Genomic DNA, 21,239 nt, shown 5'->3' with positions numbered 1-21,239 from the left:
GCAAAAAGTTCGCGGTTTCATAATATTTTTTTTTCGCGCATTTTCAAAATTTTACAAAAATCAAAAACTTTAGACACAAATTTTTGTAATTTTGAGCATCCATAAACCCTTCCTGGGGTTATGTGAGGTCCCACACACAATTTGAGCCCGATCGGTTCAGCCGTTTTGAAGTTTATTGGATACAAACAGACAGACAAACATCACTACTTTAAATATTTAGAGAATAATTGTGTAAAATGCACTTTTGTACTCTGAACCGAATGTTCACATCCTCCCCCCTTTCTGGCAGTTCTGTGCAGAAAATATTTTTGAAAAGAATATGACTGCTGAAAGACATAAATTTACCCAAACTGGCAACGCCTTAGATACTCACATCTTCTCTTAGAATAAGCAAGTTCAATGTTTAACAACTTGAATATGTATTTAGATAAATTAAGTGTGTTATATATCACAATTAACTGGATTTGACTAGATCACCTAATTTTTCATTTTGTCCATTTATCGAGAAAAAATTTTTGTATTCAAAGGGTCTGTTCACTTTTTCAGTTTTTCGGTAACATTTTGTACACTTATTTCCGTTTTACTTGTTGGTGCTGTTGTTGTTCAAACAAGGCTGCCCTTTGCATCATTTATATCTGTAAGCTTGAGTTTATTTTGAAGTGCACGAATCCTAGGTCCTGGAACTTGTCCGCCTTGACCGCCCTGTCCACCGCTAAGATGAGGCGGTAGTCCGTTGACGGGAAATACGGCGTGAGGCGGGAAACCGGTGTGGGGCGGGTGGTAAGGCGGTGGAGGATTGTAAGCCTGGTTACCAGGATATTGAGTATGGTAATGTGGATGGGTGGATTGGTTGCCCTGGTGCCCAGGATGACCGGGATGACCGGGGTGGGTGACCGGAAGACCAAGTTCCTGATTCCGAAGATGAAATCCATCTCCATCTGTGCTGCCTGCTCTTGATCCTGAAATTGAACAAAATATGAAATGCTTTAAAATGATGAAACTTGGGATAAAGAAAATACCAAAAACAGTTTAATCTTTTAACATCTTGTAATAGAATTGGTCCACATTAGTCCTCTGAGTCCCTCTTATAGTGATATAAAAGTTTTTACACAGAAGCCGATAAGAATTTTTTTAATCACTTCGTAAATCCTAAATCTAATACAAATGCTTTATAGCACAAAAATGTACTTTGGGCTGAAAAAGAAAGCATGTGTGAGTTTGTGAGATAATCTCAAGGACACTTTAAAGTCGGCCCAGTCTTGGTAAATAAAACTTTTATTAATAGCTATAAAAAGGGTAACAATGAAAAAACACTTATTATATACGATGAAAACCTTATCGTCATTGTTATTTTACCAGAGCCGGCGATTTTAAAAATTCAAGATAATCCCACTCAGGTCGATAAAATTTTTTTGGGCCTTATACACAGCTTGGGCTTTCTGATTTAAGTTGCATCTAATTTTTCACAGAGTTGTGTTCTTAAAACCGGTTTAATAATGTATTTGGCGGATTTTAATTGCTGGCTACATTAAGCCTTATTCTGCACTCCATTGGGCCTAACCCCATTAGCCCAGCCTAAGATCTCGCAGCTGTCATTCACGTGTCGTCAGAGTTGGGTCTTAAAGCTGGGTTTAGGGAATTAAGACCCAAGCCGAAGCTTTTAAATCGCGGCTCATGGACAAAAAAAAAATAGACTTTTTATTGTGCGCGCCTGAAAACCTATGTCGAAAACTAATGGAACGAATTTTAAGTAAAGAACTATATTTTGAGAATCAAGGTTTGACCCCTGTACCTTCCTAAATTACCGGGCTTGAATCACGAAATACCAAAAACGTTGAAAAGTTCAAACATTTTTAGAGAAAATATCTAATATATGAAAATATGAAAAAATAAGGAATATCAAATCGATTAGAGTTTTTGAAATTAATATCTAAATCATCAGTTTCAATTCTTCTGTTTTCAAACCCCCTCTTATTATTCTTTGCAACCGTAAACTTGTTTCTTTCTTTGCCTTACCATCGAATAAGCCACCAACAGAATATATTCAAGGTAGAAGACTTAATTTTGCCTTGAAATTGTCATATTTAAAGAGTTTAAGGTTGTCTTTAAAATCTTAGACTTAGTGGCCCCCCCCCTGAACAATTTGTCCGACTTAAAGTATCATATTGACACCCTTTTCGTAGTAAAAAAAACATGTAAAATAATACCCTTCAAATTAGTGACGAGACCTTTCATTTTTTAGAATATTCCAAATACAGATAAAGCCAGACGTACATTAAACTTTAGAAACTTAAAACTCTAATTCACTTGTTTTAGCTTTATTCTTTTTTGAAGTAAGTGAAAGCTTTCAACCTGTGGATTACTGTGATCTAAGTTAAAACTACAATCACTTTAAAGAATAAAGTATTATTTCTGTATTCCGCGTCAATGAAAGACGACTGTTGAGTGTGGTGTGTGGCTGTTGATGAATGTGTATGTTGTGAGGTCCTATTAACCAACTTGAATTCTAGTTGACAGGGGATAAATGTTCAAATACTTCAAAACATTCTTCAAACGCGATACCACAGTCAGATATTTTATCATTAGAACATTTTTTTTCTTTAAGGGACTGGTAGCGTAATTTTAAGTGATCCTCCATGAAAAGATTGTAATGCACGATTTACAACTTAACACTTCCCTTAAAAGCTTTGTCTGATCAAAATAATGAATTAGATATCAATGTCTATAATTTTAAAACTGATTATTTTCAATTGTAGTTTCTCTACAAAAGTGACTTGCGCATTTCTACTGCAAGAAAGCATAAAGGAACAATTAGAATTTGAACCTAGAAAAACATTTTCCACAATATTGATAAGCTAAAAGCTTCAAGGGTACCGGTGTGAATCGGGTATTGCATGAAGGACCATTAAACGCATGCGTTTTCAAGCAATCAGGGTTTTTAGACTTTTAAGAGATTATTTAAGAATCTGAGATATTTGTCAAAATTGTTTTCTTTGTGCAAAATACGATGCATAGCTAAACCAAAAATTTAAATAACTGGTTTAATTGTAGTTATGTATGTATTTTTTCTGAGTGTAATACATTCTTTAAAAACGAGGCGTTTAGGGCGCTTTGTTCCCATCTTCTATTTCAATTGTGAACATTTTCTTTTTGTATACATTTTAAATCAAAAGCAAAAAAATTTGTGAATTTTATAAAACAAATTTCGTGGATTTTGAAAATTTTATGGAAATCGAATTTGTTGGAGACTATTTTTTTAATTTCGATAATTTATAAACCTTCCCTGGGGTCATGTGAGGTCCCCAAAAAAATTTTGGCCGGATCGGTTCAACCGATTTGAATTTTATTGGATACAAACAAACAGCCACCCAGACAAACAGACAGACAAGCTTTTAGGCTTTTAATTGTGACTTTATCTGTGAACATCTTCTCTTTGTACAGTATAATTTTTTTTTTAAGTTTGCGGATTTCATAATATTTTTTCGGGCATTTTCAAAGTTTTATAAAAATAAAAATCTTTTAAACACAAATTTTTAAAATTTTGATCATTCATAAACCTTTCCTGGGGTCACGTGAGGTCCCACACAAAAATTGGGCCCGATCACTTCAGCCGTTTTGACGTTTATTGGAGACAAACAAACAAAAATACAAGCAAAGTTATATATATAGATAAAGATTAACCGTGTTGTCAAATCGTTATGAAAAACTTTTGCAAGAATAAAATCTTTGCTTTAATATATATCTTTATAAATATTTTAAAGATCTCTATGGGGTCCTCTGAATAGTTAAAACCTAAAACACGATGCCAAACTCTGGTTGTATTGCGTGGTTTGTAAGTAATGTATATGTTTTGTATTGTAAAGTATTGTACAGAGTGTAAAGGTGAAATAAATGCATTTTAAACACTCACGACAAACTAAAACTGCATTTATGCATTTCAAATTCATTCTTAGCGTTAATTTATGTACGGTTTATAATGTACAGTAAATGGTAACTCACGGCAATGCATTGTTTAACGTTTTCTGTACATGCATAATGTACATTACATGCATAATGTACAGTACATGCATAATGTACAGTACATGCATAATGTACAGTACATGCATAATGTACAGTACATGCATAATGTACAGTACATGCATAATGTACAGTACACTGTACACAGGACACTAAAATTAAACAACTCTGAAACTTAGTCATCAAATTTTTAGACTCACATAAACTCACTTATACGTTTTTGTAGTCCTGGACATAAGTTCACAAGTTCAAAAGAAGTAGTTAATTTGTAAAATACTACTTGATTAATTTGTAAAATACTACTTGATTAATTTGTAAAATACTTAATATATCTTCCTTAACATTATAAATGGTGAAACATTATAATTATTCGAAAATATTGAAATCCATCCACCCCTATTTGATGAGTTATGAAAGAGAGACAAATGTATCTCAAAATAAAAAATAAAAATTAGAAATAGAGATTATTTAAAAAACCTTGATCTGAGCAAAATTAACGGAAATATCCTAGTTTTCAATAAAAAATGGATGATTATTAAATTCTGACTTTTAATTAACATGACTTTATCTCTTATTCAGGTTTACTTTAAATTAGGCGGAGAGGGTTTAATTACCTGATAAGCTAGGGGAGGGTCCAGCACTTGCTCCGAACCTTGTTGAGTATCCGGAGTCATTGTGTGAATCATGAGAACCTCCGTCTGAGTGAAGGGGTAAGTTGAGAAGTTGTCTATGTAAATCCTGTTCCTTCTCCTCATCCTGCTCTCCACTATACTCATCCTCGTCTACAGGGGGCAGGAGGGGACCCTGACCTAACCTGTCCCTGGGATGGTAGAGGTGGGGCGGAACCGGGTTGAGGGTGGGCGGTGCTCTGTATGGAGGTAGGTTTAGCTCAGGTTGGAGATAGCTCTGTTGGAACTCATTCTCGTAAGGTTCCGGCTCCGGCTCCAACATCAGGGGTGTGGCATGGTGGATATCTGCCTCCGTGGAAAACCGGCGGATTGGAGGCATCTGAGTTTTAAACGATAGATTTAACCCTTCCTGAGACGTTTTATAATTAGTTTGGTTTAGGTTTAGCTCCTCAATAGGAGGGATGAGTGTGTGAATGTTTTCACTGCTGAAACACATTGGAATTGGTCGAATGAGTCCGTTTCTCTTAGTTCCCGTCCCACCACTGGGGTTTAAGTCACTCTTTGAACCCTTTCCTTTGTTTTGTGAGGCACTGGACGGTGAAACTACACTCTCCGGTCTTTGTTGAGGTTTGCTCCTACTCTCTCTACTAGTGATGGAAGAACCACGTTCAGAATGACTTGTATCCAGATAAGATTCACTGTTTGTACTGTAAGCCAGGATATCCTGGTTGAATTCGTGCTCTCCATCATGTTCTCGGAGTAGGGGGGACGGAGCAGGATCTAAACATTCGTCGCCGGCGCTGTTTCTCCGAACCCTGTTGGACGGAGTATCTGAGACGATTAAACCTTTGTATACAGAGGTTGTCTCTTCTCTTAACACCGGCCTCGCATCCTCGTTTAGCCCAACATCTGACAATAATTCCTCGCTCATGGCTCGTCTTAGGGTTCCAACATCTAGCCCTGTAATTCCAGAGTTTTTAGCACGTTTTCCAGCTGCACGGAGTGCCATGGTTCTCAGAAGCGCGGAGTTTTTACCATCCGCTCCATGCTTAGTCTCAATCTCACGGAGCTTTTTATCCAACCAGGACGCCAGATCTCGTTTTAATGAAATATCTCTGACCGCCTGCTGTCTCTCTATTGCAATTCTTTCCCTGAGCGCTCTTCGATCCATCCTATCCATGCACTCACTTCTCTCCGTAGCAAAACTTTCCTTCATGCTCTGGTTTAGATTAAACACTTGATCCTTGGTTTTCTTCTCCAGGTGGCTGATTTTACTGTCCAGTTTAGAATGGCTGGAGTCGATGTGCTTCAAGAGCTCTCTCTTGTCTCGTTCTAGTTTCTTTTCAAACTTCTGGAAGGCTGGACCACAGTAGCAAGCGTAACTTTTACTTGTTGGACCTTTTTTAATGTTTCCCGCCAAATCCAGGAAATATTGTTCTCCGGCTCGGAGAGGATCATCAGGGATACTGTCAATCCTAAAAAGGGGTTATTTTTATTTTTAGATTTCGCGGAAAACTAGATTTAAAAGTAAACGTTGTGGTCATTTATTTCGATCTTATTTTTGCTTTTGAATTGCACAACCAAACAATTCTAAAGTTAAAAAAATCCTATCGTGGTGTTTGTCTTTCGAAAATTACTGAAATTAAACTGATAATTAAAGACAATGGAAAAAACTGTTTAAAAATTTTTTAAAAAATGTATAACATTTCTCTTACCTAGGTATTGGGAATTCTTCCATATCTGGTTGATAATGGCAACCATACGGACTCCAGTGTAGGTCCTCCTTACTTCGTACCCTCCCAGCTTTGGCCTGAAAGTAAAAAATAATAAAAATAATACTACTACNGGGGCTGGGCATCATGGGTATTTTCTGTTAGTTTTTTATCATATGTAATGACTGACCGACATTTTTTCTATCAAAAAATATAAAAAAAAACATAAAAAAGTTTCGTATGGCATCCTATAAAGTGTCTAACACCGGCCTGTTCTGTCTAGATCTGCAGTATATTGTTTGAATGCAAAATTTCTTCTCGCATTTCAATCTTTAGTATCCCAGAGCGAAACGAAATTGGTATCCTAAACTGTATTCTGATATCTATCCTTACCCCCCATCCTTTAACCCTTTCATATTATGTATTCTGATATCTATCCTCCCCCTCCATCCTTTAACCCTTTCATGTTATGTATTCTGATATCTATCCTTCCCCCCCATCCTTTAACCCTTTCAAGTTATGTATTCTGAAAACCTTCCTCCCCCTCCATCCTTTAACCCTTTCATGTTATGCATTCTGATATCATCTATCCTTACCCCTCATCCTTTAACCCTTTCAAGTTATGTATTCTGATATCTAGCCTTCCCCCGCATCCTTTAACCCTTTCATGTTATGTATTCTGATTCGTTGATAGAAACCAACAATTTAAAACTCATCAAAAATGTCATTTTCGTGCTATCTGAAGAATATATTTAGCATCAATTACGGAATTCAAATGATGCTACGAGGATCGGCGAGTATTCTGAACGTTAACTAAATTCTGAAAACGTGCCTCATGTTTGAAATTCAAATGACTGATCGAGTCTGTAGCGCTCACAATAATATGTAGATCCGATACTTTCAGGGTTTCAGATTTATAAAACTTGGAGTTTTATAAATAATAATAAACAGTAATATCTTTTTAGTAAACCACAAAAAAGAAAATTTTTTACTAAAATCAAGAAAATTTAATATTTTGAAAATTATTACAACTGAAGGTTGGTACGGTGGTAGGCCATTATAACATATAATGAAGACGACTTTCGATTTCAATATGAATAAACAAAAACATGGAAACAAAGAGAAGCCATCAATAAAAAAATTTTCTCTTTTATTACTTGTAAACTTTAAATTCAAAAAAAGCTTGTTAACAATTAAAACTTGAACAAAAAATTCGTCTTTATTATTTTGGTATAATCATCGCCTACCATCCGTATTTGATATCTTAAACATTAACTTCTAGATCCAGTTCATAATACTTGAAAAAAATGGTCTACAACATCAACTTGCAACGAAAAAAAATAAGAATGATGAGATATCAATTACTTTTCAATAGTTATTTAACGAAAATGGAACGTAAAATGTATATCTAAGAAAATATACTTAAATTTGGCTAAGAGCTATTTAAATCCTTTTATTCTAACAATTTCGAAGGTTTCCTAGAAGATATGCTAATAAGATAGTTAATAGCGGTATATCTGTAAAATTCTTTTTATGTTTCTTTTCATTGAGAAATCATTATCCAGTATTCACATTTTCGCTTAGTCATACATTCCATTTTCCTGATTACATTTAATGGGCTTATAAATAATATATATACTCAACCTTTAATATAAAGTTTTCAAAATCATTTTGCGAGGTTTAATTTAAAGATTTAAAGTGTTAAAGTGTTTTATTCTATTTTAAAGTGTAATATTCTGATAATTCCGATATGTTAATTTTGTCCCAATTGAAAATAATCAGTGCACATTATAAGCATTGATATATACTTCATATTTGATCAGGAAAAACCATCAGGGTACCATTGTGAATCGGGCAGGGCATTGCAATCTTTCCATGGAGGTTCACTCGAAAATACGAGCAGTCCATTGATGTCGCAGATTTATTTTAGAAAATTGTGAAATTCAATACTTTTTAAAATACAAAAACGAAGATATCTTTCTAGTATACAGTCCCTTTAAATGTGTGAAGTGTACAGTCCCTTTAACTTTGCTATGACTGTGTCCCCCCACTATCTATCTGTCTATCACTGGCTCGTGAGCTAAGATTTGTCTATAGATCTGTAGATAGATGTGAAGCTCAAGGTTTAGAAGAAAACTTAGGTTTCGTGCCTCCTAGCTCCGATAGTATTCAAGATATGGGATGTCCAAGATATATGGGACGTGTCTCGGGACATCAAGAATGCGAGGGGTCAGATAATTAAACAAGAGGTCGTATACGGACAAAATACTGCTAATGCATTACAGTTTAAAAAACCTTCAATTGGCGCATAGGTTCAGCCTGCTAAGAAAAGTTGCATTGTTTTTCAAGAGAGGGTTGACTTTGAAGTGTCGCAATGCCTTGGGATTTGATGTTCTAAAATCAATAATGCTTTTTTTGTTGTGAATTTCAGAACCTTAAAAAACCCTTGTTTTTAGCTTTAGGTTTAAACATGTAATTGGCAAAATTCTCATCGATTTCTTCGTGAGAAAGTTTAGAATATGTCAAAAAACTAAACTAATTGCTGATGATTATCATTGGAACATTTAAAACACCTTACCTTACACTATCATCTTGATATTAAATATCCGAAAACAATTTTGGAATGTTCATAAGGAATGGAGTCTTTGCAACAAACTATGGTTTTTAAATCCCTATATCTTAACAACCCAATGTTGCAGACCTTAGATATTTCAAACATTTTCATGATTGATTGATTGACTGATGTATGTTCCTTGATATATCTAAAGATGTCTCCCCCTGTTTATTTTTAGCCTGTATATCACACCCAGACTCTATGAGAATCTTGGTCAGCTTTCTTCGACCCATAGCTGCAGCTATATGCAGGGCTGTGTCACCATTCTAAACAAAAATTAAATATTTACATTGTTAAAGAAACTTGTCCGAATCAGAAAGGTACACCTAAAAGCTTCGTCTGATATGGTAGAAATGAGATATCCATATTTTAGACTTAAAAAATTGTATGATATATTTCAGAGTTAAACTTATTCCATGGTAGACAAACGACGATATCTTCCATATTATTGATCAGGTTTATGCGAGTTTTACGATTTTCTTTTGTTGCAGCCATCAAATCTAACTTCTGCGCTGACTAGGCGAAACCTTGCAAAATCATTTATTTCGGAGTTATCACTCAATATAATATCATTACTTAGCAACATTTTAATAAAGTTTAAACACATGTGGACTACGGTCATATTTTCTTTTTACATTTACTTTACGATATATATAGTCCTTGTACATATCAGATTTAGAGATACCTGTAGCTAGGCCCTAGGGGGAGTCAAAAAGAGTATGATAAGTGCTGTCTTTTTTTAAATTATATTTTTTTTGTGTAATTTACATATTTGGACGGTCATTTAGATTTGTTGTGTCGTGAATTAGCTCGTGACATGTGTGTACGGTTGAGAAAAAAATCCGCGCAATCAGGTTTTTTCATCTTAAAATCAAAAGTATAGACAAGCAAGAATGTACTGATATATCATTTCTAGTAATCCTTACATTTTATCAAGATCGGATTTACAGAAATGTAAAAATCTGCTAAGGAATTGAGCTTTTGCCACAAACTAGCATTTTCTAACCTGATGATGTAAATCTTTGATATTGCAAACTTAGACTATTTGATCTAACAGAATTAATAGTTTGAAATATCAAAGGTCAAAGAAAACGGGCTGCAAAGTTTTAGGAATTAGAAAATCAGAGTTTGTGGCAAAACTCAATTCCTTTGTTGTGGGGGGGGGGATGTGAAAAACAACATTCCTTAATAGATGCCGATATACCATAAATGTAAAACAAGACTGTTTCTTGACACAGCCTGTATTTAGTATAGATTGGTCTAGGTTATCTGTTCGTGAGAGAAGGTTCATCAGCAAATTAGATTTATATGGCTGACAGAAGAAAAGAAGTTAAAAGCGGCGTAAAATCATTTTATGATAAGATTGACTTTTCATTTTAAAGCTTCAACATTCGGCTTACAAATATAGACTCAGTATCGTTCAGACACATTTTTATATGACAATGATAAAGATTTGATGAAAGATTATTTTATGCTTTAACAACATCATATTTTAAATAAAAACGGGAAAGAAAAAAATTATTTAACAATGGCTTTTAATTTATCATTTTTAGTCGTAAAATTCTTTAAAAGAAATTCAAAAGAAATTCAATACTTTTTATAATTTTTTTGATGATCAATTTTTTTAACTGGGCACCTAATATATATTATATATATACATACTATATAGGCTAACAAACAAATCTAAAATCCGAAATTAAACCATTAAATGGCTGGAATTCCTGATAAGATTGAACAAGCGTCCTACCCTATACCCCCTTATTTTAGTAAAAGTTTATAATGTTATCTTTTAAAAAAGGAACCTAAATGCAAAAGTATGAATATTTGGCACCAGTTGTTCTTGTCTCAAAGGGGGGGGGGGAGGCATGCAAACCCTCCAACCTTTGTAGGGTTAAATATGAAAATTCTGTTTTAAAGTGGGTTGAATTTAGATATTCGAACCATGTCATAAAGAATTGCAAAAGAACGAGAAGCTTTCAACGCACCAGAGAAAAACATCGTTATACTCGGATACAATTTTCCCCACATTTTTAGAGAGTTGGAGAACAATGTTCAAATCCTTTGTTCTATAAATGAAATAATCTGAAATCTGACAGGTCCGGACCTAGGATAGATAGATGTATGTTCTATACAGATAATATTGGGGCTGCAGGGAGATACATGATATAGAGAGAGATACAGGGATAACAGGGGGAAGGGGGGGGGGGGTTTAACATAAACATAATCTTATCTCATATTCATCTCCTCTAACCCTTCCATCCTCCGTCTATCCCTTCCTACCCCTCGACCTTCCTTTCCTCCATCTATCCTTCCTACCCCTCAACCTTCCTTTCCTCAATCTATCCTTCCTACCNCTTTCCTCCATCTATCCTTCCTACCCCTCAACCTTCCTTTCCTCCATCTATCCTTCCTACCTCTCAACCTTCCTTTCCTCAATTTATCCTTCCTACCCCTCAAACTTCCTTTCCTCAATATATCCTTCCTACCCCCAACCTTCCTTTCTTCAATATATCCTTCCTAGCCCCCAACCTTCCTTTCCTCAATATATCCTTCCTACCCCTCAACCTTCCTTTCCTCCATCTATCACTTCCTTGAAAATTTCCTCCCCACCCAATTCATCTTTCCTCTCACTCCCTCTACCTCATCTTCCCTTTTTCTTTCCTCACCTTCCCCTCCCTCCCCCTTCCCTACCACTTTTCTTCTCTTCAATGAATCACTAATTTTAAAACCTGTACAACGGTTTTCAAAATAAATTTTTATAATCCAAAAATGATCAGATTGGAGAAAGATATAGGAAGTAAATGAGAAGTAAATCTTGGGAAAATATGCTAGGGGGGGGGGGATCNNNTGCCCATTTCTCACCCCGGGGGGGATCATTGAAAGATGGGGAAACAACAGTGAGAAAAGGATGGTAAGATATATATCCCCATCTATCCCTGTATCTATCCTATCCTATACACTATAGAGCTATCCTTTCCCGTGAAGGATTGAGATAAATTAGAAATATAATTGGAAACTAGGAACCATTACAGGGGTATAATATGTTTACAGGGATATAAAATATATTATTTGCCTAAACCGTTTTCTTTTCAGATATCTTTTTTATATATTATATGAATTTGCGGACCCAGTTATATTTCTATAGCATATTTAACCCTTGGCATGGAATAAAGGTGTTATGTGGGATAGAATAGCGTGGCGAATTCTAAATGATTATCCGACAATTACATTACAGTTGGGGGGTATGAAGTATTTCTTTCTAAATATTTAAAGGTAAGAACACCCTATTGCAAAGATTTTAGCAAATCAGAGTTTGAGGTAAGAGCTCTGTTCCTTTTTTTCTGGCATAGGATTTGCTAGATGAAAACATGAATGAATAGTATTGGCTAGATGAAAACATGAATGAATAGGATTTGCTAGATGAAAACATGAATGAATGAATATGAATGAATCACAATCTATTCAATAGAAATAGTGTAAATTAGAATTCTTGATTTTAAATTAAAATTTTAAATTTACAGCCTCGTAAATTGTTGTTGGGTATTTAACAGTATTCTCTGTAATTATATTCATTTAAACTTTTAGCTATTTTTTCTAAATTTTCATCTGCCTACGACTACGACATAGGGTTGCAAAGATATAAGAATGAGAAAATTAGGTTTGAGGGGTGATTTGTATTTTTAAATAATGATTTAGAGGAATATAAAATCGAGGTAATTACGCATGCACAATCACCTGACAAATGAAGAATTTATTTAGAAAAAAAAGGAATTAAATAAGAAAATACCCAATTGTTTTAATGAATGAAAGTGACGCTCTCCAAACAGTGTTTTCTTTTCTTTTATTTGCACCATACATCTACTGGCCCGCTAGCCTTTTGTTTATTCAGAATTTTATTGGTTTTGGATTTCTACACGCGCGATGGAATGAAAAATATCTTAAAATATTCCGTAGCTGATTCAAAACTACTATTCTTACAATTGGGTGTTAGGTATTTTCCCAAAAGGTGTTCCCCAAGGGCAACTTCCCAAGTGGCAACTTCCCAAATGTGCAATTTACAAAGAGGCAATTTCCCAAAGGTTAGGTTAGATCTTCTGAGGCGCCGCAGGCTGCAATGGGGGATAGCCGCTTAGGTATAAACCTTTGGAAATGTACCTAACATCGTTACAAGGTGGGTTTGAGGCTTTAGATGGGTTGGTAAGTTAGAATGAAGAATAACAATAGATTATTAAGATAAAACCATGTGCATCAGGCGCAACCACTCATACCTATATATAGACAACAATCTGTAGTTTTTACAGACAAACTTAGTTATACAATTACCCCCCCCCTTNCCCTCCCTCCTCTATAGGGTCTAACAAAACAACAACAAAAATCCACATTACATTCCTGGATATCGTTTTCTAAAGAGGGGAACTGATTTAAGCATGATGCAGCGTAAAAATCGACAATTGACGAACAATCTGATTTTATCTATAAATGAAAATTTACCAGTGATTGTCCATTAGATGTCTACATATATATCTACATATGTCTACACATATATATGTATATGTATATATATATATGAGACATATATATATAACCCCTTTTTAGTTAGTAGGTGGTGTTCGCGGAAAATATAGGGTTATTTTTTAAACAAAAAAATTTAAAAAATCGGTACTTTTAAAATATCTATTCCTTGTTTTTGTAAAGAGGATTGATAAAAACAGATTTTCACAGATGCACAAATACCCGTTGCCTACAACTGGGAATGCACAAGGCACATTGGCAATTCAAATGATTTTGCTCAGAAGGTGGTAAATATAAAAAATGTATTCTATCTATACGTAAATCGATTCTACCCATTCCCCTTGTGTATCCTTTGTCTCTCCCCCCATGCCCCCCTCCCCCCCTCCCCGAAGTGAAAAGGTTTTTGAAAAGAATATCTATTGATAGGATTTAAAATAAAGAAATATAATTAAAGATTTTAAGATTCATTCCGAGGGTGTACCGTAAAAAAATATGCTGAAAAATTTTTCAATTTAAATCTACAGCTGATTTTTTTAGGGAAACAATTAATTCAAATTTCTAAAATGTTGCCCGTTATGAAAAAATCAAAAATACGTTTTACGTGGATTTTTTTGTGAAGAACACCCTGTAACTTAAATAATGCCTGTAACCATTCTACCCAAGCCTTAGAACCTTTATTAATCCTTCATCTTGTTCTTCCTTTTCTCCACCCTTCCTATTCTTAAAGTTAACCCCCCCTGAATTCGAGTCATTACTTGTTTAAATACTTGGAGTCGGGTTGGAATTTATAATTACACTAGCAGAGGGATCATTAGTAGTTATTAGATCTCAGTAGGGCTCATTAAGCATGATTTAGATATTATACGAATACCACTGATTGGTCATTAAGATTTTTCTATTAATTATAGAATAGTAATAAGATCAAATATTTAGAGATTCTTAAAGGAACTCAACGTTTGCCACAACCTCAAATTTTTATTTTTGGATTCCTTTGATTTATCAAAATTAGATTGTTTGATCTATCCTGATTCATAGTTTGAAATATAATAAGGTCTTCGCCATTGGGTTGCAAAGATATAGGATTAGTAAATTTGAGTCTGTGGCAAAGACTAAATTCCTTATTAGATTTCGTCAAGTTATTACTACAATTATTCTTAGATTCAAAGATAATGAAATAATTCATAGATTTTACAATTTACATAGATTTACAATTAATTCATAGATTTGACAGATTTGACAAATGCGCTTTACCTTGTTTTGCTCCGACGCATTGCATTTCCCGCTCACCAGAATGCGTATTACTCCGGCGTGCCCGTATCTTGCTGCAGTGTGTAGGGGGGTGTCTCCATACTAAAAAAAAACATATATTTACAAAAATCTTAAAAATTTATTTCCAACAATTTATTTGTGATAAAGAAGTCCTGTTGAAAACTGAATTACTTTACTTAGCATAAAAACAGGTTTACTTAGCAACAGGTTTACTTAGCAACAGGTTTACTTAGCATAAAAACAGGTTTACTTAGCATAAAAACAGGTTTACTTAGCATAAAAACAGGTTTGCTTAGCATAAAAACAGGTTTACACAGTTTAACGCGCTGAAATCTCAACAAAGTTGAAGTCTCATATTTTGAAGACCTCCACCCCGAACTAACCAAGGCGAGACGCATTTGGTTTCTTCTATTTGAATTCAAACAATTGTATGATTTACGTCTATATTTCAACAATCTTATTTCAACAATCTTCAAACTTACGGAGTTGTCTTTTTTGTAACTTTTTGTTTATAACGATTTGGCCGACAGAAAAAATGAAGGCAAAAAATACTGTTAAATAGGTCAAGATACGATCGAAAGTCATGGTTCTCTTGGAAAAGGACTGAACCGTTAAATCCCAAGAGGGGTGTTGCATAGTCTGGACCAAGAGGGGTGTTGCATAGTTGTGGGGGGGGGGCAGATAGAATTTACCAGAGAAATGAAAAATAATTAAAATGTCAACACCTACACTGTACAACACCTGTACTGTACAACACCTGTACTGTACAACACCTGTACTGTACAACACCTGTACTAAGAGTAGACTTAATTTCAAGTGAAATTTGCAATTCACAACACTATTCCTTCAGGAGGCCTTTTAATTTCTTGTTTATTTGAACACCCTGTAAAAGCAAAATCAAACCTGGATTTCCCCAACCAGGAAAGAGTGTTAAAACAAAAATAGCCGAGTCTGACTCTGATCTCTCTTTCAAATTATACATAATTTTTCGTTAAAATGATGAAAAAGAAACATAAAAAGTTTGACCTCATTTTCTTGCATTAAGGGTAGGACGGGGTAGGGGAGGGTAACTGCGTCTAATTATGCGTACATGGACCATAAAATGTTAAATTATGCAAAGATTAGGTTAATCTCCATGTTTGCGACGTGAACGTATCTCAGATGATTTATCGTACTCTTGAGGAAACTTGTCTAGTCATGTAAACACTCAGTTTAAACCAAATCAAGACAATTTTCTTAAAATGTTTTGAAATTTGTGAAGTCCAAAAACTTGGTAAAATAAATGGCTCTGTGAAAAACAGATTTTGTCAACTTTTTGAATGTTCAATGATAAAAAGGTAAAAAAAACAGCAACTTTATTTTCCCTATTTGTGCGAATATTTTCGCGTAAATTATTACATCCAATTCTAACGAAAATAAAACTATATTGCTCTTGGGTTATTAAACAAAAACAAAACATGTTCGCAGAGAATTTAGAGGGACTGTTCACTTGTTTGGGTAATTTCAAGGTAAACTAAACAGATATTCGCTGTTGATTTGGTAATGTAGAGAGGGACCGTCCCTTCCCGCTCAAATTCTGAACGAAAAATCGGCTTTTTCTCCGGCCACAGTTGTCTTTGAAAAGTAAGACTATTACCAATCAACAGAGAATAGGCTGTTTAGTTAACCCTGACATTAATCAAATAAGTGAACGGTCCCTTTAAAATTCCATTGGTTTTCGTACAGTTTTGCAAGGAAAAGTGTCATGGACTGAACAATTTTAGCTTTTCTTGCGCACAACAGATATCCATGTATGTATGTATAATGTATATTTTGTATATTTTGATAACTCATAAATCAAACAATTATTTCTATCGGAGATCAGATCCAACATCGCGTCCATCTGAGGGACTGTTAACGAAATTATTGAAGAGACCCTACACTTAAAGGGTATATATGCGATAAACAACGACCCATTATAAACTTTTATCTAATTTCACTAAAATAAATAATGGATTTTGAAGATAGAACTCAAGAAAATTGTCATAAGATTCACACAGGATACCGCGCTGTAAATCGGGCAAGTCCTTGTATTATACAAATTTCATGTTGTCAAAATTAAGCGGATAAATGTGAAAAAAATATTTAAAAAATCTTACATTATTTTTGATGTCCGGTTTGCAGCCCTGGAGGAGTAGAACCCGACATGTCTCGTTGTGCCCGTTCTGACAGCAGAGGTGGAGGGGGGCAAACCCTCCCCTGTTCTTAATGTAGAAATTAGATTTGTTTTTGCAGAGCAGTCCCACGGTCCGGCTGTACCCTCGCCAGGCTGCCTCGTGCAGAGCTGTATTTCCATGCTGAAAAAAATGTCAATTAGAAAAAAAAATTAGGCTTAAATAGCACTTGCTTCCATTTTTTTGTAATAATTTTAGGTTTTTATTACTGATGTTTCTGTAGGCCTTTTTAAAAAAATAATTTTAAAGGGAGTGACCGGCTATGTAAGGTAGTTGAACTGAGTATTCAGTGTTGTGGAAAACTTCTTTCGGATTCATTTGAGACATGTTAAACTTTTTAATCATACAATTTTAAGTCTGAATCTCATAGTAATTTCTCCCTGCAAGACTGCCTGTCTGTTGCATGAAACAGCTTGGTGCTTACAGGGACTCAAAGCGTAATTTAAAGGGTCCATTCATACAAAAATGTCAATGCCCGATTCACGACGGTACCCTTAAAAGGATTGTCTAATCAAGTATGAAATGTACATCTATGTTTGCAATGAAAAAAAATTACGAAGAGAAAATGCTCACCGATAGAGCCACAACTCAAAGATGGGCGCGAAGCGCAATGAACGCCTAGTTTGCTATATATCTGAAAGTACCAACTAACTATCTGCCTTTTCATCTAATTATCTATCTATCCTTTAACTATATATATCTATCTTTCAATTTAGCGAGCTTGCTATCTGTCCATGAATTGCCTCCTTCTCGTTGTAAAATGATTTAATTTCTTCTATAAAATCAATCCAGGCGAATATAATCAAAGATTAGAACAAGAACTCTCATCTTACACCTGCTTTTCTTCTATCCTTCAATCCTTCTATTCTTCTATCCTTCTATCCTTCTATCCTTCTTTCTTTCTATTCTTAATTCTTCTAGTCTTCTATCCTTCTATCCTTCTATCCTTCTTTCTTTCTATTCTTAATCCTTCTATCCTTATATCCTTCTATCATTCTACCTTCTATCCTTCTATCATTTATTCTTTTTTATGTATATATTCATTAAATTTTCTATTCTTATGTGATTCTATCCCATTTAAACCTCAATCTTCTCTACTTGATGTAACCTTGTAAACTTGTATTCAAACTGTGAGGAAACTCTGTGGTTAAAATATGCTTTAAAAACATTTTATTCTGTCTAGTCGAAATATTGTACCAGTTTTTATGGTAAACTATAAAATGTCCATTTTTGTAAAAATGTCATAAAAAGTTTTAGTATCCCCACCTTTCTACTTTTTAATCGCTTGGTTCAAACGGTTCAGAGTAAATTCGGAAAATTGAGAATTGAAGGAAGTGAAATCGAAAGAAATTTTTTTTTGAAAAAAAAAACAGGAAAAAGTAGAAAAATATAAACCGAAGAAACTAAAAATTAGAAACAGGAATTGAAACCGAATAAGATTTCAGAATTAAGAACATGAATTGAATTTTTGCAAAACAAACAAAGAAAATTGTTAATTGTTGAAGAAAAAATTGCAAGAAATAAAAACTAAAGATTGAAAAAGCTTTAAAAAAATTTCAAGAAAAAAATCATTTCTCATATTATCAGAGACAAATGTTTGGCTAGCTCGAATGAATTAAACTTATTTTTAAACGTACGCATATCATTGAACTTACGCTAATATTAACAGTGTGTACTAAAACCTACGCAAAATATTAAACAACCCACATATTATCATGGATGATGTAATAATTTCAAAACTACAAATCATCATTTTTAAACCGTAATATTTGGTTTTTATAATGTGAATCTGAAATGCGTAAAACCAAGTTAATGCGTACGGATCTGCGTTAATGCGTCCAGAACTAGCGTTCCAATTCACACTCAGTTAAATCCATATCTTGGCAAATATAAACTCATCCTAAACATTTAAAGAGACTGAGGCCGAATTTAAAGAATTTGAGCCGCAGCTTAAATTTTAGCCACGGCTCAAATATGGTTGGTTCCAGTTAAAGTTGTATTCATTGTTTCAAGATTTAAGCCGAAGTTGTATTCATTGTTTCAAGATTTAAGCCGGCGCTTAATTGAACCCGGTTTTTGGCGGATTTAAGACGCGGCTCAAGTTCATTAAATTCAGACACTGTACACGTAATTTCACGTGCATCTTCCACTCCTGTATGCCAAGTTCATTAGCGCCTGATCCAATCAGGGTTCAGTCGTGTGTTTGATGTCTTTTCTGAACCAATAGAAATAGTATGGCGGTAACATCTATCTTTCTATCTATCTCATTAATCTCATTATCCAATGAGTTATGAAGTCGCATGTCTGATTCTCAACTGTACCTTTTATACCTTCAAATAATTACAGATAACGCAGCCAAATCCATATTTTTCTAACTGATAATTGAGCGCTTTCTAGATGAAGGACTTGAGTTTTCGCCTCTAACTCTAATTTTCTAATCCTTTCAATTTTGATGTCTTAAGACCTTAGATATTTCAAACTTTAAATTATTTCTGCTTGATCAAATAGTCAAAGTTAAACCATCAGCTTACAAAGATAAAGAGAGCAGAAAATTCAAGTTTAAGGCGACTAATAATTTCTTTCGTGCGTTGATCCATTCTCATTCCGTGTGTACAACCAAGTGTTAAAAGTCAAAAAGTCATCCAGAAATCTAGGAATTCTCATTCCACCGTTTCCTTCTCATCCCCCATATTCTCATCCAGATCTCATATTTTATCCAATTATGCTGCGCGTCAGGAAATGCCTTAATCTGCGAGCGTGCACGGTATTGCGCGGAAAAGGATGTATATACGATTTTTGTTCAGCTGACAAGTGTGAGTATGCGTCAAAGTTCATAATTTCTAAAACCTCAGGTGATACTTACATGCAACATCTTCTTAATCTTATCTCAGGTGATATTTACATGCAACATCTTCTTAATCTTATCTCAGGTGATATTTACATGCAACATCTTCTTAACCTTATCTGCCAGTTTAAAATTAAAAAAATAAAACTCCATACAGAAATTTATCTTTCTCAACCCAAAACTTCTTGATTGCAATCTTTTATGTATTATGTCTGTTTCACTTGTTTTTAGTTCTTACTATTATGTTCTTACTATTACTATTACTATTACTATTACTTACTATTAGTAAGCAAAATTTGTTTTTGCAATTTAAATTTTCAAGAAAATTATGTTGATAAACTTTATTTTAACTTGTTGGTTTTTACACTAAACTATGGCATACATTTTTCTAACTGATTCTTCTTTGAAATTTTCTATATTTTATGGGTGTTGCGATGAGGCTGGGGGATGTAGAAAAACCGTGAAATCGACCAAAATAATTGATTTTTCACATCAATAATGTTCAGCTCATTGATACCAATTAAGAAAAATAATTCCCATACAAATTATAAGTTAAAACTTATAGAGGGAGATAGATATTAGTACAACTTTATACTTTTAAAGAGAGATATTAGTATAACTTGATACTTTTAAAGGGAGATATTAGTATAACTGGATACTTTTAATGTGATGTAACTGGATACTTTAAAAGGGAGATATTAGTATAACTGGATACTTTTAAAGGGAGATATTAGTATAACTTTATACGTTTAAAGGGAGATATTGGTATAACTGGATACTTTAAAGAGAGATATTAGTATAACTGGATACTTTTAAAGGAATATATAAGTAAAACTGGATACTTTTAAAGGGTGATACTTTCTTAGCTGGATACTTTCAAAGTGAGATATTAGTATAACTGGATACTTTTAAAGGGAAATATTGGTATTGGTACTATTATAGTAGGATACTTTTAACGGGATAACGTTTAAACCTGCATACTTTCAAGGAAGATATTTTTACAGTTAGCTACGTATAGAGGGGTTATTTTATAGTAGGATACTTTTATTGGGATAGTTTTATAGCTAAATATAAAAAGACCATATTTTTTATCGGATACTTTAAAAGGGAGTACTTTAATAGCTAGATACTTTAATGGAATATATTGTTATTGACGAAGGGTATTATAAAAATTTTTTATCTTTTAATGGATGCTTTTATAAACGGAAACCCTTAAGAATGAAACCTCTTATGAATAACTATCTTTTCAGAAGAATGTATAAACATTTAAATCTTTTTAAAGACTAAACAAAAGTTAAAGCTTAAATATATATAGTGTCACTTTAATACTAATTTTACAAAAGTAGCAACCCCCCCAGTTCATTAGCGCCTGATCCAATCAGGGTTCAGTCATGTGTTTGATGTTTATTCTGCACCAATAGAAATAGT

General features: G+C 34.0%; 1 protein-coding gene across 1 annotated transcript in view; it reads right to left on the bottom strand.

Moving 5' to 3' along the window:
- Positions 1-402: 402 nt before the first annotated feature.
- LOC111715285 (uncharacterized) overlaps positions 403-21,239 on the bottom strand; it is a 23,620-nt gene continuing 2,783 nt past the window's right edge. The window contains exons 4-10 of the mRNA XM_023490594.1: positions 16,892-17,089; positions 14,736-14,834; positions 9,099-9,238; positions 8,719-8,752; positions 6,362-6,456; positions 4,632-6,121; positions 403-959 (exon numbers count right to left, since the gene is read on the bottom strand). Coding sequence (XP_023346362.1) covers positions 604-959; positions 4,632-6,121; positions 6,362-6,456; positions 8,719-8,752; positions 9,099-9,238; positions 14,736-14,834; positions 16,892-17,089 — 2,412 coding nt within the window. The 3' untranslated portion in view covers positions 403-603. The remainder of the gene's footprint in view (positions 960-4,631; positions 6,122-6,361; positions 6,457-8,718; positions 8,753-9,098; positions 9,239-14,735; positions 14,835-16,891; positions 17,090-21,239) is intronic.

The sequence above is a fragment of the Eurytemora carolleeae genome, unplaced genomic scaffold (genome assembly GCF_000591075.1).
Source record: "Eurytemora carolleeae unplaced genomic scaffold, Eaff_2.0 scaffold1658, whole genome shotgun sequence".
NCBI lineage: Eukaryota > Metazoa > Arthropoda > Copepoda > Calanoida > Temoridae > Eurytemora > Eurytemora carolleeae.
Note: the sequence above shows the minus strand (reverse complement) of the source record. Positions and strands in the feature narration are given on the sequence as shown.